Source organism: Pteropus medius, unplaced genomic scaffold (genome assembly GCF_902729225.1).
Source record: "Pteropus medius unplaced genomic scaffold, Ma_sr-lr_union100, whole genome shotgun sequence".
Taxonomy (NCBI): Eukaryota; Metazoa; Chordata; class Mammalia; order Chiroptera; family Pteropodidae; genus Pteropus; species Pteropus medius.
Genome location: NW_024352784.1, coordinates 12,807,129 through 12,826,843, shown reverse-complemented (window position 1 = coordinate 12,826,843; position 19,715 = coordinate 12,807,129). Strand labels below are relative to the sequence as shown.

General features: G+C 33.1%; 1 protein-coding gene across 1 annotated transcript in view; it reads left to right on the top strand.

The window, feature by feature from the left end:
• Positions 1-19,715, top strand: part of DLG2 (discs large MAGUK scaffold protein 2) — a 1,673,246-nt gene that overhangs the window by 293,146 nt on the left and 1,360,385 nt on the right. Inside the window, exon 4 of the mRNA XM_039848192.1 lies at positions 11,813-11,908. Within this exon, the coding sequence (XP_039704126.1) occupies positions 11,813-11,908 (96 nt within the window). The remainder of the gene's footprint in view (positions 1-11,812; positions 11,909-19,715) is intronic.

Genomic DNA, 19,715 nt, shown 5'->3' with positions numbered 1-19,715 from the left:
AACAGGGAGGCAGGAAAATATTAGACATATAGGCAAAGAGCTAGTGCCAAGTTATGAGTGCTACTATTGCTATGCATTTGTGTGCAGTATTGATAGGAAAAAAATGACAAGGGGATGGAAGCAAAATTGAATCTTAAAAGGAGAACTGCAATTATGTGACACAACACCTGCTTTTAAAAAGTATTGGGTCTTTCAGAGAGTAAGTCACAGAAAATTAAACAATAACAAAAAGAAAACAAGGAAAATTCTTAAGAAATAATGTTCAAATCATAGTTAAAAAATATATATTTTTTCAAGTAACAAGAAAAACAAGCATCAAAGAAGAAAATTATTTCTCCTTTAGTGCTAGTAAAATGGAAGTATTGGATGACTGAAAATTATTGAGTAAATATATTTATCAATCAAATTATGTTTCATTGAATAATTGAAGAATTGCCTATTTGATCACAATTCAGAAAGAAGATGGATTTTAAATCTGATTGAACCAAATTAGAATCCTGACCCTGCCTTTTGGTAGCTGAGTAATTTGGGGCAAGTAATTCAACCTAAATAAACCTCATTTTTAAAAAAAATCTGGGATGGGAAATTTGAATTCCAGACTAGGTTCTGCTTGAAACTTTATGTAAAATTGAACAAGTTCTTTTGCTTCTGTGAGCCTTTTTCTCTGATGTGCAAAAATGAGGGAGTTAGTCTCTAGGTGGCGATCTCCATGAATGTATTTGTAGCTCTGACATTCCTGGGCTCTGTGTTCCATTTAGTGCTGATATTTAACTACATTTCTACAGCTAAGGCCTTTATTTTCAAGCTTCTTCTGAAGCTACGGTTTAGATTAGATTCAAAAGTCAGATCCTGAAAATAACATAAGAAGGCACTAGTAAGGATTTCAGCTCCTTCTCATGCAGTGCTATATCATTTAGAATAGCGGTCCCCAACCTTTTTGGTGCCAGGGACTGGTGCTTCTGTAGAATCTAATGTCTGATGATCTGAGGTGGAGCTGAGGCATTGATGCCAGCGCTGGGGAGTGGCTGCAAATACAGATGAAGCTTCACTCGCTCACCCTCTGCTCCCCTGCTGTGTTGCCATGTTCCTACCAGACCACAGATGGATACCGGTCCTACCAGTCTGTGGCCCCGGGGTATGAAATTTATCTGTCTCTAGGATCTGAGTGTTAACAGTCTAGTAACACAACATCCCCAGTTCAGTAGCTTGTACTAATCTCTAGTTAATGAAAGGACTTTGTGGTTCTGCTTCTTTTCCTTCATTACTTTTCCAAAGTAATGAAGCATGTCCTTTTGTGCCAGGCATTGTACAAGGCTCATTAAAGAAAGGTTTAATAAAAGTAACATTCCCTGTTATTCATTATGGGAAATAAATAAATATATAAAGAAGAAAATAAACGTCGCCTACTATCACAATGTCTAGAAGTAATCAAAACTTTATTTTGGTGGATTTTTTTTCCCTCAGTATTTGTGTATGTGTGTTTATTTTATTTTTAACAAACTTTGGATATCGATATGGTTTGTCACATACTTTTTTAATTTAAAATAATTCTGCTGGCATTTTTATATCCATAAAGATTCTTCTATAGTATAATCTTTAATAGACACATTACATTTGATCACATATCTATATTGAGTCATTGCAGAATAGAACAATGGCTAACTATATGGACTACAGAGTGAAACTATGTGGGTGGAAAACACAGTTTCACCTCCTACTAGCTATGTGTTCTTAGGCAATTTATTTAGCTTCTCTAAGCCTCAATTTCCTTATCTATTTAATGGATGCAGTAATAGTATGGACTTCATAGACTACTATGATGATTCAATGTTAATCTTTATAAAGCATCTGGAGAGTAAGCAGTCAATAAATATTTACCATCATTATCAACTTTTATTTTGTCTATTCTGATATTTATTTTAAATAGGTAAGTTTAGTTCATTTGTATTTCTTGTGGGTTTGAAAATATTTAGACTTATTCTATCATTTTTTTGTTTATTGACCATCTTTTTTCTTTCTATCTTATCCATCCATTTCTATCTCCTATTGTACTGAAAATATTTCTATATTTGCATTTTATTTTTTCCTCTGCTGGTTTTGAAACCTCTGATTTCTATTCCTTTATTGGTTATCTTTTTGACATACATAATAACCTACAAATTACTCTAAGAAATTTAAAATTAAGTATCATGCTCTCAAATATTCAAGGATCCTAGTGTACTTTAACTTACTGAACACTCCAATCTCCCAACTTGTTACCTTCATTTGAACATAAAACATAATTTTTATTTAAAATCAATGGCTAATTAAATTTACAATATATTTTATTAATTTATGTGTTCATCATTGATCCATATACTTACTTGTTCCTCTCAGTTCACTCTTCTTGCTGTACCTTCTTTAATTATTTTTGTAATGGTCTTGATTGTTAAATTATCTTAATATTTGTATGCCTGTACTCTTACTTTTGCAAGTTTATAATTTAGCCAGGTATAAACTTTTAGGTTAGCAGTTATTTTCTCTTGACACTGTGAACATATGTTCTGTTGTCTTTTTGTCTCTATTATTGCTGAGGAGAATCTGCTTATTTTAATTATTTTACTATAGTTAATCAGTCTTTTTTTTTCTCGTAGTCTTAAGATTTTCTCTTTATCTCTGATGATTGTCAATTTTACTGCCATATGTCTGAGTGTATACTTTATTTATTTACCTTAGTCAGTTCTTTAAAACTTTTTTCTATCAGAAGATACTTATTTTGTAAAATAGTTTTTTATTTGAGTTTTTCCAGTGTTTCCATATGTCAGAATTTTGTAAGAGATACTTTGAATTTAGGTAAATATCCTGTATTTCACCCACTTCTATTCACTAATTTTAGCATTCTTTAATCATTCTTACTTGAAACAATTATTGCCAAGGATATTACCAGTTAATGATTTTCTAATTATTACTGAGAAAGTTGCCAGTTAGTGATTTTCTATTTTCTTCATTTCTTCAACACTTACTGACATTTTCCTATAAGGCAGAGCTTTATTTTCTCCCTCATTTATTTATTTGTTTATTAATTTATTTTTAGCAGTATTAATTCATGAAAAATAATTCCTGTATGAATTTTGAGGTTGCCCCCATTACCTGTTGGGCTTCCTTTCAGTCCATAATCAGATTTTATAACACTGTTTTATTTCTTCATATCCATTGTGGAGCCAGCATTCAGGTTGATTCAATTATTGGCAATGAGGTAATCTTTGTAGATTACCTCATGTTTATTTCATTTCTGGTTCACAGAGGTTTTATATTGTTTCAGATCTCAGCTCTACCTTTCGTTTTTCTCCCTTCATATAGTAACTATCATTGCTGGAACAGAAGGAGTGTGATGTAAATATAAATTAGGTCATCTTGACAGAAAACAAAATCAAAAGTATTGTCTTTCCCTTATTTTAGGACATGTAGGTTATTTTACTATATAAGTAAAGTTACTTGGTCAATGGATGACTCTATTTTCAAAGCCTTTGATAGATATTTCCTAGTTACTTTCCAGAATTTTTGTACCAATTTATATTTAATCCTGCTTTGAAGACTTGTACATCTTCCTCAAACCTTTGCTAAAACTGCTTTGAATTACGTGTTTTTGTTTTTTTTTTGTAGGCTTGGTAGGTAAAGAGTGTAATTTGGGTATTTCATTAAACACCTGAGTGTACGTTAATAAGCATTTTGTTTTTCTCTTGACACTTGTTCTCTTCTCTTAGCAGAGTTATTCACAGCTTTTATTAGAGTTCTGTAGCCAGTTTTTCAATGTCTTGTCTTCTCAAGTAGGCAGTCTTCCACTTAAGGACAGTGGCCCTGTTTTATTAAACAGTGATCCTCTTATGTTTGGCAAAGAGTAGGTGGTCAATATATATTAGTTGAATTGATAAATTCACAAATTTGAATGAGGAAATAATTCTTAGGTTTTAAGTTCAGATTAGTTCTCATTCATTAACATTTTTTTTTTCGATCATCCCATGGTTCTCTCTATTTTCCTTTATTCTAATCACTGGTGGAATAAGATTTGAATTCTGTTATAAGGCTAACTTAGTTTTCTATATGTCCCATCCTTGTTATTGTTAATGATGATGATGATATTTTTTTCTTTCTTGACTTCTTTTAGATGAACTGAATATTAGAATTCCATTTTATCTCCACTATTAGCTTTATGTTTTAGTGGTTGCCCTAAGTATTACAATATACATCCTTAATTTTTCGCACAGATTACTTAGTATTTTGCCACTTCACATGTAAGAACATTACAACAGTATACTTCTGTTTATCTCTGCCTATTCTTTGTGCCATCATTGTCATACATTTTACTTCTATACATACTATAAATCCCAATATACATTTTTATTACTTTGTTTGTAAAAAATTTGAAGATATTAAGACATGAAGAAAAAATTATCTACATATTATTTCTTGTACTCTTCATTTCCTAGTGTAGATCTGAAGATCTATTTTCTATCATCTTTTTCAGCTCTAAGAACTTCCTTTTATATGTCTTGTATTAAGTTATATTGGTGATGAACACTCGAATTTTCTTATGGGGAAACATCTTTATTATGCTTCCATTTTTTAAAGAATATTTTGGCTGGATCTAGAAGAGCAAAAATGGGAAGGATTTTTTCTTTTCCTTTCAATACTTTAAAGATATCTCTCCATTGTATTCTGGATTACCTTGTTCCTAATATGAAGTCATCAATCATTTTTATTATTGTTCTCCAGTATATATTACATCTGTTTTACTGACTGATTTAAAATTTTTTGTTCATCTTTGATTTTTATTAATTTGACTATGATGTGCCTTCATTGTGTTTATACTTCGTGGGATTTGTTGAGATTTTTGAATCTCCGTGTTTATATTTTTTAACATGTTTAAAAATATTTTAGTCACTATTTCTTTAAATATTTTCTACACCAATCTTTCTTTACTCTTCTTTCGAAACTTCAGTTACATATGTATTAGACCATGAATTATTTTTCTGTAGGGTTTTTAAAATGTCCATGCTTTAATTTCTCTCTATGGATCATTTTTATTGCCTCATCCTCAATTTACTGATATTATCCAATGGGCTTGTTAAGCCCATAGACACACATAGACACACACACACACACACGCACACACACGCAATATTAAAATTTTAGGTCTCGAATTTGTTTTTTTTTTATACTTTTCTTTCTCTATCAATATTCTCCCATCTGTTCACTCTTTTAAAGGGTGTTCAGCTTTTCTTTGAAATTCTTAAACATATAATAACTATTTTAAAAATTTTCTTAGTTAATTCTAATATTTTTTACATATTTGGATCTGTGTTGATTTGACTTTCCCCCCTTGGTTATAGGTCACATTTTTCTGCTTCTTTGCATAACTAGTATATTTTGATTGCATACTGAGTACTATGGATTTTGCGAGTTTGTATTTTGTTGTCCTTTAAATACTATTAATTTTTGTTCAATACTGTTAATTTACTGACAGATGAATATAATACTTTCAAGATTTGTTTTTAAAGCTTTGCTATAGCAGGTCTAGAGTAGCTCTATTCCTAAGGCATGGCTTTTCCAGTTCCTCAGTTTGAATTCCTAGAGTGTTGAGTATTTTCTCTCCTTTCTGGCTGGTCAGATGTCATCTCTCTAAGCACTGTGCAAACTCTGGAGTCTTTATTCAGCTTACAAGTCCGTAGGAGTTATTTCATGCCAGGGTTTGAAGACTTTTTCTCCTGTTTGAGAAGTATTTTATTAAGCCAAAGATTTAAGGGAAACTTTATGCAAGTTTCCAGAGCAATTTTTGTGAGATTTCTCCTCTTGGTACCCATCTCTGCAAATTTCAGCTCCTTTAGCAGTTCTGAGTTCTGATCTTAAACATTTTTAGCTTAGAGAGTCCACGATTATTTATTTGGCCTCTACTGGCTTCCTCAGTGCAGGAAGTAACTCCCAGCAGAAAGTCAGAGAAATTGTGTGGCTCACCTTATATGTTTCTGTTTTCTCAGGGAATCACAGTTCTGCATTGCCTGTTGTCCAGAATCTGAAATATTGCTTCATATATTTTTTATCCAGTTTATGATAGTTCATCTTATCTAGTACCAGGTACTCTATTAAAGCTGGAAGCAGAAGTCTTTGTCATTGTAAACCTTTAAAAAGTCTGGTTAATTACTAAGTCTGGTGTATAAAAAAATAAGAAAGATTTCTATGAACTAATATAGTGTTACTTCCAGAATACATTGTTAAGGTGAAAAAAGCAAAGTGCCAAAGAGTACCTATAATATTCTATCTTTCATGTAAGAAAGGAGAAATAAAAGCACACATATGTATTTATTTGCATGAGAATCAGAATAAGGTAAGTCAGACATTCATGATATTGGTTATTTACAGAGGATGATTATGTTGGAATAAAAGGAATAGGAGGGGTGTAATTCTCTGAATATATCTTTTTTTTTTTTATAGTTAGCAAGGCTGGGGCAAAGAAAGAAAGTACAAGATGTGCCTAAAACATCTCCCTTTGCCAGCAAGTAAGAAAGTGCTCAAACTCTAATGGAGGCATTTCAAAAGGACATGGGTCAACTTGAAGAGAATCCTAACGGCCAAATTTGGGACAATTTGAACAGCAAAATAAATAAATATCATCACAGATCATTACCCATACTATAAAATTAAAACTTAGGAAAAAATATGTGAAATAAAGAATAAACAAACGAAGAAGAAGAGAAATCTCTTCTTCTTCCATACAGAAGAATGCCAACTAACAAACAAATTAGAAAACCACTACTGGCAACCCCCATAGTAATAATTAACAAAAAAGAATGATCAATAAATGCTAAAACTAGTGAGTGCAAGTGGGTGAAACACAAGATTTCATCTAAACTCAATTATTTTCTACTAGATTCTTATTAATTAAAGAAATAATATAAAACAGTAAATAAATAAGGTTAATATGTTTGTGTGACCTTAACTTTTTAAATATTTCTCCCTTTTGATTCCTCTGCTAATTCATGATTATGTCTCCCCTCAACCCTTTATTCGTTTCCTATTTCCCATGAGATATCAAAATTATTTGGCTTAATGTCTAAGACTCTCCTAAATTGGCTTCTGCTTATTACCTTTTCTATTTTACTTTTTAAAACTGTTTGCCTTATGGTTGAGCAACACTAGATAAATGCAGTTCTCCAACTACCTCATTCTAATGTATTGTCATATTGCTCTGCAAATGCCTTGACTTGTTTTCCATGGCATTTTTTTTTTGTATGTTTCTTTATACTTGACTGAAATCATCAGTTGATATAATTGTCTCACCTATTACACTCTAAGTTCCTTAAAGTTGTGGCAGAGTAAGCATTATTTAAATGTTTATTGAACTGAACCTCTTTTGAATTTCCAGAGCATTTTATCTGTACTTTTTGACACTCATAGCCTTCTACCTGATTTTAGAGAGACTTTTATATGTATCTTATTTTTTTTACATTAAATTTGTTGTTGCTGTTAATTACAGACCACATCTTGTTTGTACTTTCCCCACAACATCTAGTTCAATGTCTTTCATGTAATAGAATTTGATAGATATTTGTTAAATCAATAAACAGGCTGAGGACCTTTCTTGAAAACTGCTACTCTCTTCTCTTGATTTCTTAGGTAGAGCCTAGTTTGTTTCTCTCTTCAGCTTTTAAAGGAATCCTAGGACCTTTATCATCAGAATATATATAATAATGGAGTTTACTATTCTCTAGCAGAAGAAAATGGCTCAAATTCATCAGTTGTTTGTAATACTGCGCTAAAATCTATAAAGCAGCAGCATGTTTCCTATGACATAAAAGAGTATTCAACCTCACACTTCTTTAGTTTGAAATGTTTCTTATGTCTGAAGAGGGTATTACAAAGTGAAGTAAAACTAGGTGCTTTATAAATATAAAGGTCGGAAAATATTAATAGGATTGCACTACTCTAGAGCTCAACTGGGTTATACCTCAGGCTAATCTGTGCCGTTCACATTCAAAGAGGATGGGAAGAAGCAGTGCTTTCCACTGGCCTGTAATCACAGAGCTTGTTTGACATAACTTTTTGGAGTTCATAAGGCTTTTAGTTCTTGACACAAATTTTGTGCATGATTTTCATCAGTACTAACATTCATTTTCAAATAAAAAAATTCCAGGTTTGAGCAAAATAGTATAAATAAATGAACAAACAAGTAAAACAAACAAAAACTAATAAAGCTTCAAAACAAGTACTTATCTATCTTACAGAAGAGTTTACAAATGAAAAAAACATTTACTATAAGATTCTTTAAAATAGAAAAGTTTTCTGATATATGTTCAGGCATATGAATGATATGAAGGTAGTAATACACTCATTGCCTTCAAAGAGCTTAAAATCTGCTTGAGTGAGACAAGCATAAATAATGCTAAGTTCATTTTTTCTTTTGTTTATATTTTAAATTGTTCTTGACATAGATCATTGCATTATTAGGAATGTAAAGGAGAAATATACATCCTGAGAGCATCATAAGATGAAATGTCCCATCTAGTTGGAGAAAGGGAAAGGATTAGCACAGGCTTAGTGGAGGAGGGGCCATGTATGTAGTTCTTAAAACATTGGGTAGTGGCAGAAATAGAGTACCACGGAGTAGAAGTGTGTTCTGTAGAGAAAATGAATCAATTTAGATTGAATAGACATGAGATATCAATGTGATTTTTAGAGGAAATATAAGAGGCAATTGAAAATGTGAGACTAGATAATGGAGAAAAGATTATCTAGATATGAGTCACCTGGGAGTGAGGATTTAGAGAACAGATAGAAGAAAGGAATTTTGGAGTAATAGTTGAGCTCAGGTGCTAAAAAGAGGAAAAGGAAATGAAAGAGAAGGAGCAATCAATCATTCTAGAGATAGGGTGTCAATTAGGAGGGAGATGTGTTTCTGAATATAGAGATAACAGTTTCTAGAAGGAGGATGTAGTTAATGGTATTAAATGCCAGAAAAAGTGAAAGACAATGACTGTAGAAAGTCAGAGAAAGTGGAAGACAATGAAGACTAGGAGGGCCTTGGTGAGTTTAAGAGTGCAGGATTTGGGGAAGAAATGGCAGCATTCACGGATATAAGTGAGTTGTAAACTGGCTGCCCTTATGTAGACTCCAGCCTAAGTTTATATTTCATTTGATTCATTTGTGTTAGCTCATATGGTATTTAAAAAATAAATAAATAAACTTTTTATCAACATTTAAAAATCAAGTTATTTCACATAAAAGTTCAGACTTCAAAGTTCTCTTGAAAATTCTAAATATGTGGCGACTCTGGGTCTGGGTTTCCTCATTGCTAATGAAAATGCTAGAAATGACTAGAGACTGCACCTATTAGACGGGGCAGGAGCTCTCCATTTTGCCAAGGACTATCCATCTCTTTCTAATTAAACGTTTTTTTTTACACCTAGTTCACTTTACTTATTTTAAGCACCTGAAATCATTTGACACTTTGACATCTAGATCAGTGGTTTTCAAATTAGGATGTGTCAAAATCACATAAGAAACACAGGTTGTAGGTCCTTACCACAACAGTTTCAGATTCAGTAGGTCAGGAGTGAGGCCCAAGAATTTGTCTTTCCAGTGAGTCTGCAGGTGATGCTAATGCTGTTAGTCTGGGGACCACCATTTGAAAGGTTTAAGGATAAGTGAGTGGTAAGGTAGTAATACAGGAGTTACTGTAGTGGTTAGGTGCATAGACTTTGTGTTGAGACAGAACTAGGTTCTGTTTTTTCACCCATAAAATGCGGATGATAGTGCTGACTACACAGTTTTCTGTTTTAATCTAAATGAGATAAATGAATATAAAATATCTATCATTATCCTCAAAGCACCTAGCTTTTTGTAACCTTTCATTAAATGATTCTATTGTATCATTACTATTAAAACTATTATGTATTTCAAAAATATTGATTTTTAGGGAGAAGGTCAGAGTTAGATTGCTAATTTGGAAGAAAGAGTAATCAAGGGTATTTATTTATTCATTTACTGAAGATTGAGGGATAGAAGTATAGAAGAAAATTACTACTTCCATGAAAACCAAATTGATGAGAAGTTAGTTACCAGTGGAAGGAGTAATGGTGGGGAAATAAGTTAAGGTATTAAGATTCAGGAAGCATATTGGCCAAAGCTGTGAGAACAACCTTGACTTCTGCCCCCTAAATGGAAGAAACACATTCATTTTCAGTTCTGCATAGCTGGAACTGAGAACAAACAGCACCCACATCATCGGTTTCAGTTTAGCAAAACCATTAGTGAAGTGGGCCCGGATATTTAGTGAAATCTCTATGAATTGAGGACCCCATTGAGCCAGGGGCTTTGCTTTAGGGGATTTTGGATGGAGGCTGCCTCTCTTTGCTAGAAGCTCCAATCACACTCTCTCACTCATAAAAACTTGTAGCTCAGAGAAATCATTTATGTTGTGGGGCTACAAAGGTAGGCAGTATGCCACAGCTTGCTAAGGGCTTCCAACATAGCTTATTGATTTGCACCTCACTTTAAGAATGCTGTTTTGTGCATTAACTGATAATAAAGACTGAGTAAAATGCCCAAGTAAGAGCACACTCTCTTCTATATTTAGACTCCAATATGGTGCTGGGCTTACTTTTTGATGGTTTAGACTAAAAAGACAGCAGTTTTTCCTTGACTGCTAAGAGGGAATTTGCCCAGATTGCCCCTCAATTCTGTCAGTTTATTACCCACTCAAGCTGGCTGAGGCTTCTGATTTGCCAACCAATAGGACATCATCAATATAGTAACAACTTAGAATGTCAGAAAGAAAAGCCACTTATGCTAAGTCTTTACGGCAGATGTGGTGGGATTTGGGTATTGAGGAAGTACTGTAAAATTAGTGGAGTCTTTACCATATGAATAGAAATTGGTCTTGGACCTTGAGTGCCAGTGGAATAGAAGAAAGATACTGGGAAGATAACATACCAGGTGCCATCAGTCAGTGCAATAGATTTAGTTAGTTACAGTGTTTGGAATAGCTGAGGCTAAAGGATCTAAAAAACCATGACTTTGTCAGCATTCTATCCTTGTCACAATAACTGTCAAGAACTGTGAAGGGGCTAAGATTTCACCCTGCTACAGTTTCATGGATGCTGTCAGAAGACTCCTAGGACAAAGACAAATGACTTTATCATTCGCAACAAAAGCAGTAGCCAGACTGCATTTTCTTGAACCAGTTCCTCAAGCCCTAATTCCTAGTGAGCAATGAAAAGATGGCCAAGTGATATTCATGCAGTGGAGAGTAACCATTTAGGAAACACAAATCTTTACAATGGGCAGTAGAAAACCTATTATTTCTATCATCCAAAGCTATAGTTAGTTATACAAAGATCCTTGAAAAGATATTCCAGAACAGAATCACACAGTACCTCTGCTTGTTCTGTGAGCTCCAACAGGTACCGTAGAGTGGAGATTCTTGCAAGCATGGGAACTTACATAAGATGCAATCAATCCTTCTATCTTTATCTTCCCATTAACTATGTTCAGCTTTTACCAGATCATCAATTTGTTTGAATAATCCAAGTTCAAGACTCCCTGGTGAAAAGCTTTGAAATTTATAAACTTGTTTTTGAATAACTGTCTGATTTTATGTTTCTCTTTGGGAGCAATATAAAAATGGGTTAAATAGTATATTCATATCTAAAACTAACATAGGCAGTATCTGATAATATTTATTTAAGTCTTAGACATTTTAATGTGAATGTTAAAAGTTTAAAAAACATTTAATTCACATTGCAGAAAACAAGTATTGATTTTTAATTTTTTTTTTTAGGTTGCAGGTTGCAGTGGGCCAAAGGAAAACGCTTCATGTATTGAACAGAATAAAGACCATCAGTGTTTTGAAAATGAAATGGACAAGAAGACCAGTGTAAGTGTTAGAGTGTTTTCTTTACTTCTGTGTTTAAGGGGCAAGATGTGTCTTGTTCTCTGTGGGATGTAATTTAATTTCTGGCTTTGGTCTGGTCAGTATACTGAGTTCTCCTGCTACTGAGCTGATCGTGACCATGTATCATTTTGATTATTTGTATGTTTTCATTTTGAAATTTTTATTTTCTGTGTTTTGTTGTATATTCCTAAGTTGCTTGTGATCACATAACCATTTTATAAACTTCTGCGCTTTTATTCTCTTATCTGGTTCAGGTCTTTCAGAAAAATTCTCACACTATGCTGTTGTAGTGATTTTCAGGTGCTATTTGTTTGTTTGTTTTTCAATAGCTTCCCCAAAGCAATCTGAAAACTACTTCAGTCATAGATTTTCTTTTTATTGTAATCTTGTATATTTATCAAGATAAAGAATCAAAATTAATGACCTGCAGGGCAATGTTAAAGAGGTCAGTTATAGTGCTTTAAATGATGAAACCAAGAGCTTGTGTCTAAGGAAAGTATACGTATTTCCAACTATAAGTATTTTACTAATTGGCAACCTCAAATTTAATTTATTTCTGATCAGTTGTCAGAAGGTGATCCTCCTTTGCTATAGCTAGATGATATAACTCGGGGTTCCATTATCTATTTTATTCATAAAGTCAATGAAAATGAATTGCAAATTGTTTTTTTGAACATGGAATATGTGTTTAAAGCACATATAAAACTCTTTTGAGAGTTTATTTCATAGGAATTGGATTTATTGAGGCTTCTTGAAATATACCTTCTATGATGTTTCTTCTTGTCTTTCTTCTAAATCTGTTAGGAAGCAGAGAAAGCCTTCATTATGGTTCCATAGGCCTTCAAATTGCTTTCAATATACAGAGATATGCCTACTGAAATTCAATGAGTGGTAAATATATATCAATTAAAAAACAGTTCCACTTACAAGTTGGACTGATTTTTCTATCATTGCCAATTCATTGAGTCTCCTAGTGTTGACTTGGCCTTGGGATTTGTACAAAGTTCTGAGTCAACGCCAATTATGAATTTTGATCATTACTGTGAGGAATTTAGTTAAAATAAAAAAGATCATATGAAAAAATATCAAAAAATATTGTATGATAAATTTTCCTTCTCTTTACAAGGAAATCATGGAATTTAGAGCCAAATTTAACAATTGACGTTTATAGAATACCTTTATAGTTTATAGAATATCTTTATAGAAGACCATTATCTGCTCTGCTGAAAAATATTTTTGTTTTACATAGAAAGTGTTATTTTAATTTTTGAGGCTATTATATTATGTTAGATGCGCTTCCAGGAAGGGAAGTCATCCAATTTGGCAGTGGTATTGTTTTTCTCTGAAAGGGCAGCGGGAGGGTAGACATCCATACTGAACTCATAATACTTAGAAAACAAAAATTTTGACTTCCTGGCTGTCGAAGAGAATATTTTTATGTTTCTTCCTGAAAATGAAGTCATCAGGCCTTAGTAAGATAAAAACGTGCCAACTTTTCTTGCAGCTAAATTAAATAAGTGCTGGCAAATAAATATATTAGGAAACTTTTGTGTTTTTATCGTGGGAAAACATATTGCTAGCCTATGCAATTTAAACTCTAAAAACTTCAGTTTCTTTATCTTATAGGGTAGTTATGAGATTTTAATGAGATCCTGAATATGTGCATGTTCAGTACTACCTGGCCAATAGTAGATTTTCATTCTATTGAAATGAATTGCAAGTCTTACATTTATTTTATTGGTAGACTCAATTACATATAGATATTATGGTTTCCTTGAATCCATGTCTATATTACATAACTAAGAGTCTATAATATTCTTTTGCCTGGAAACCACTTGGTCAAGGTGAGGCTCTTACCTTGGTGATTTCTACTTGTCACTGTTCAAGATAAGTTCTGGTTGAATGAAAATATACGTTTGTGATATTTCTTAATTATTTAAAGACAAATTTGGTTATATGCCAAACAAAAGAATAGTCATGATTATTGTGTGAATATAACATGTTATCTCAATTTTTTAGTTCATAGACCATTCTTTAAGGGCTTGACAGTAAACTCCAATTTGGAAATCATGATTATATAGATCTATTAAATATAACACTGGACTTTGATGTCTTCATCTTCAGAATTAAGGTATTAGGTCAGATTATTCAGAAGGATTCTTCCAAATCTTAAGTCTAATTATTCTATGACAGTAATTGTACACAATAAAGTACGTTAGCTAGCAGTAGAAATAGGGCATGAGCCCCATACAGATTTAGACTTATGTGATATATTTCGAGAACAATACATAGGAACAGCTTCATTAAGCCACATTAGTTTGAGAAAATTTCAGCAACCTAATTCGTAAGTCCGTGGTTCTTGAGGTGTGGTTCCCAGAGTGGCAGCATTAGCAGCATTAGCATCCTCTAGAGATTTGTTAGAAAAGTAAGTTCCTGGGCTCCACCCTAGACCAACTAAATGAGACATGCTGGGGGTGGGACCTAGACATCTGTGTTGTAATAAGCCTTCCAAGTGATTCTTACATTCGCTACAATTGGATGACCACTGCCATAAGTAGTAAACCTCTGGGCTTCCTCTGGGGAGTTTACTCACCATTTTTCCTTTCACATGCTTTAAATCAATCAGTTTAGGGAAGGCCCAGAAAACAATCCGAGGCTTTATATGACAATTAAGAGAGAAGATATTGTAAAATATGTACTCTTTAGGTTTCTTTTTTTGTTTCGTTTTTACCATTTGTTCAGTGATCTGCACAAAAAACTCTGGGGGCTGATTTTCTTACATCATTCAGAAACATGTGTTAGTATGTGTTAGTGTCCTGTATTACTCTCTACTCTTGCTCAGTTGCCCACTTTTAACTATAGCTTAATTCAGAGCTATCTTCTGGAAGCTGTTAAGCCATGTGGGAGAAGTCTTCCCAAGGGCATTGATCTATAGAAATCAGAATCAGAAATAACTTTCAATTGCATTCCTAATCTATGTCCAGCAGGGAAAATTTCCCTACTTGTTTTTTAGCCTAATTTTAATATGTCTGGAGATATTTTTCCCATCATTGAGACATAGACAAACTGATCTATGCTCCTTACAAAGCAGTGTTTTCAACTGATGACTTCATCTTGCTCTGGTTTCAGGGTTTAAGTGAATCATTGTGTTATCACTTGTCATGTAATGTGGAAAACACTGAAATTACAAAGGGCAATACAATTTGCAAAAATATTTATAGGTCTTTCTCAGAACTGATAAAATTATGTAAATCTAGTGGGTAAATTGAAATTTAGAAAGTGAAAATAAAGACATCATTGAGAATTTTACATCTTTGTTGGTGAAGAAATATTTTATGTTTAATGTGGTTCTTTCATTTTTATTTTATTTCTATTATTTTCTTTGAACAATTTAAAATCATTGGAAGTATCTTTTAGGGGTATGTTCTGTGTTCAAATAAACCTAATAAACAAAAGGTAGAGTTGGGAGATTTGGTCTTTCAGAGTTCTCATGAGAAACAATGAGGGCTTTTAATCAGATCATAGGGAGAAGAAGAAACAAAGAAATGACAGGATTTGGTGACAAGTAGATTGAGAGTTGGGTGATATCAGAACAAAAATAAAAATATTTAGGTTAACTAATAGATAAGTAGGGTGAATTCAATGATGGTATCTTAAGTTTGAGATAATAGTGGAACAGCTAAGGGGAAATATTATGAGGGGAGTTAAATATACTGATTGAGAACCAAGTTTGATATTAAAAGTCGGACAGCGATAGGTGGAAAGAGCAAAAGATCCACAGTCAAAGAGTAGAGTTTGTATCTTGGCTTTACCACTAATTAGTTACGTGACCTTGAACAGATTAAATTACCTCTATTTTTATTTGTGAACTATACAAATGCCTCTTAAAAAGATTTAAAAATTTTAGATTATGATTTAGTTGTTTGGTATTTTAAATCTAATTTCTAAAGCAGAAAACAGATTCTAGCTAATCGTGCAAATGAGAACTGGTTGGTAAAGAGACTAAGTGGATACTATGGAAATACCACAATAGATGGGGCGGAAAGTTAGGTCTCCTAATGAGAATGGAGAGGTAACCAGGTGGAGAAAACCATAATAGGAAACATATCAGACTGGAAAGAGAGCATGATGTAGGGGCAAGTCATAATTGAAGCCAGAGAATTTGGGTTACTGTCTTTTTACTCTTACTATCTGGGTGTTCCTGGGCAAATCACTTGGCCTATCTGTGCCCCTCAGTTTCCTAATCTAAAGCTAAAGGCTTTGATTAGATAATTTATGGGCCTTTTTATGTTATAATATATTCATAACACTTTGATAGAATAGGGAAATTATTTATTTTAGAGAATCCCTACATTGCCCTTAATTTTTTTTCAGACTGAAATGTATCTGTTAATGTACTCAAACACCTGCACTTTCTGATTAAGAGTAGTTTTTTAGCTCAGCTCTATTTCTCTATTTACTCTGCTTGATAATATTTATAAGGAACCTTCCTCAGTGCCACTCAGTCATGGAAAAGTTTTTTTTTTTTTTTTAAATGTTTATTTGTTTTAAGGAATGAGAGTAGAAGGATTCCCTTGCCTTTATATATGTACATTAATTGCTGTCCCTGGTTCTTATTTTAAAAGTGATGATTCTGAGTTAATCTTCCTGGAGTAGTAAATTAAAAAATACCACAGAATCAGAGGATTAAAAGTAATTGTAATGCTAATCAGGGCAATGCCTATCTTAAATCTCTTCTATTGCTGACCTGTTAAAAGGGAATCTATCATCTGCTAGAAAGACTCTAGTTATAGGATATTTATCACCTCCCAAGGTAGCGCATTTCATCTGAGTGACTTTAAATATTATGTGATTATTCTTTTTATTAAACTCATGATATTAAAGCTACTTTAGCGTTTAGTATATTTTTTATTTTTCAATGTCTGTGAAAGTAAAGTGACAAACTTCTAAGTTTTTGAATTAATGGGGGAATAATCCTTTTTCTTTTTTCTTTCTTTTTTTTTTTTAGCTGGAATACCATGGCTAACTCTAGCTAATTTGGTTTACTAATTTAAAACATAGAATGTAATTACTCTTCATTTCCATGTTGATGAAAATATTCTACTTCATCTTTGAGCATCTCGTAGTGCCTCAGGCTCAATGTTCTGTCTATTAAAGATCAATGACTGGACTTTTGTACTAGCATTTCAAGAAATCAGATTTTTGTGTTACCAACTCTGACATAGTCATAAAATTATTTTTAATTAGTCTATTCGAATAGAAATTTATTTATTAGCAGTCTCTAAAGCAGCACAAGTACTACAGAAATGAGACTCTGGTCATTTGATATATCTATATTTAGGAACCTGGTTTTTACATATGTTTGAAAGCAGTGATGTCAGAGAGTTTACTGCCTATGCTTTTTCTCCTAGGAGTTTTATGGTTTCAGATCTTAAGTAAATAAAGTAAAAAAGAAAAGAAAAGAAAACAGTGAAGTATATACTCTGTTATCAGATATGGAACACTTAGAACCAAACACTTGAAGTTTATGGTATTTACTACCTGGATCAATGAGTTCAATGATTTTGAAAATGTTTTGGATCACCATTATAACAAAGATGGGGTGGGACATGGGGTTCGATGATCAAGGTTCATATCCTGGTTCATCTACTCAGTCAGTGGAACACCCAACATGCACTGGTTTACTATTTCAGTGGCTATATAAATTTGGGCAAGTCAAACTTTTCTGAGCCTCAGTTTCATCACCTCTAAAATTATATTTACTTCACTGACCATGAATACTTAATGATAATATGTACGTGAATGTACCTAATCCCATCCTGCTCAATAAAAAGTTAATGCTGAATCTCAAAACGATCTTTTATTTCATATATTTGTAAATACTGTGATTAGTGACACTCACATCTTTAGAAACCAAGCTATATTAAAAGCAATAGATTGCAAATTTTATTTTGGACCCTAACCCTATTTTCCTTTTTAATAAAAGAAACAGTTTTGTTGAGATATACCTTATTCAATTATTCAAAAATGTCATATATACCTTCTTCTGTATGCTGGACAATATCCTAAACACTGGTGATAGAGATATTGACAAAACAGATAAGCTTCTGGCTCTTAATACATTTCAAATAGAGGATATAATAAAATATGAGCAAAAAGATAATTTCAGATTGTGATAATTACTATGAAGGAAATAAACAGGATTATGTAATGGAGAATGATGGAAGGAAATCTAATTTAATTAAGGAGATCAGTGGGGGAAGGACTTACTGAAGTAGTGACATCTAAGCAGAGACCTGAATATTGAGAAGGGGCCAGCTATGTGAAGATCCATAGGAAAGCTTCTGGCAGTGGGAACAACAAATTCAATGCCCTGAGGAAGAATGAGAGTAAAATATTGTATTTGTGGAACAGATAGCAGGCCAGTGTGATGGACTGTAGAAAGGTGGAGTGTGGGAAGGGGATTAAGCAATACTACCAAGTTTATTTATGTTAACTTGAGAGCAAAATTATGTTTCAGACCACATAGCCTTTTAGATTTATGGCCTGTGTACAACTATTTGGACTCTATTAAACTCATAGCATTGTATAATAGTAGGAAAAATTGAACCTCATAGGACGTGTACTTGATGTTCAGCAAAGTTTATATAAACTTTGATTTGTTAGGGAAACAACTTTTATCAAATGTTTTCATTATTTATACTTTACCATTTATAATTATCTAAAACTCAAAGGTTATTTAGATTTTGATGATTATAAGGGTGGGGGTAATTACATGATTATCAATTAGCTATGTTCCAATTCATTCATGTAAGCAAAACTGGCATGCAATTCCTTTCTATACAATTAAAAATCATCGTGAGAAAGTAGGTGAAAAGTGAACATTTATTGATTTCTGTTCCAATTTTTGATTCACTCAAAATTTTTCTTACTTTTGTGTTTCTCTTATGAAGAAACACACACATTTAACATGCAAAGAATATATAAACTGCCTTTTATGATTTTTTAAAAATCAGAATCAAGTACTATCCAGATATTTTTGCATCATGGAAACTTTCTGGAAAAGTCAGACCTTTTGTAGTTGATCCTAATTTTTTATTTGCCTCTGGAGAGTTTGGAAATCAGGGCAGGCATTCTGCCATGACCTGCCTGCAGTCTATTTATTTTACTAAGCTAACAAGCTTTGCAGATGTCATTCGTGCGCCTGCTGTCCTGGGTGTATGGGGAACAGACAAATGAGGATGGGAGTCTACGTGGGTGGATTTCTTCAGTTATTTCCTTTGAATCTGATCTCTCTAATGTGGGGCCATTCCTTCTAGGTTGCTACCAAGGTCCTTATGAGCTTTGAAGACCTCAGTGTGGGAGCCCAGAGATGTGCCTATCTTTACAGTGGGATCTCAAGTTGTTTGTAATTAGCTCACATGGAGCCCAGGCTACCTTTGGCTAAAGAATGTCTTTTGGATCTCTCTCTGCCACACTCTGAGTTGGACCCATGCAGGCAGGAACTGCCTCAGGGTTTGAGGTATGATGAGATGGAAAGCACTTTGCAGTCTGGGTCGGAGTCACCTAGCTGCAGTATCATCTAGGGAAAATCATATAATCTCAGGGAGCTTCAGTTTCTTACCGATAAAATGGCGGTTATATTTCCTTCCTGAAGAGTCTTATGACCATCAGAGAGAGTATGTTTTAAGTATCTACCACAGTACTTCGGATAATAGCCACTTGATAAATTATTGCTATTATTAATAACAATGCTTGTATTTATTACTGTTTTTCTATCTAAAGGGCA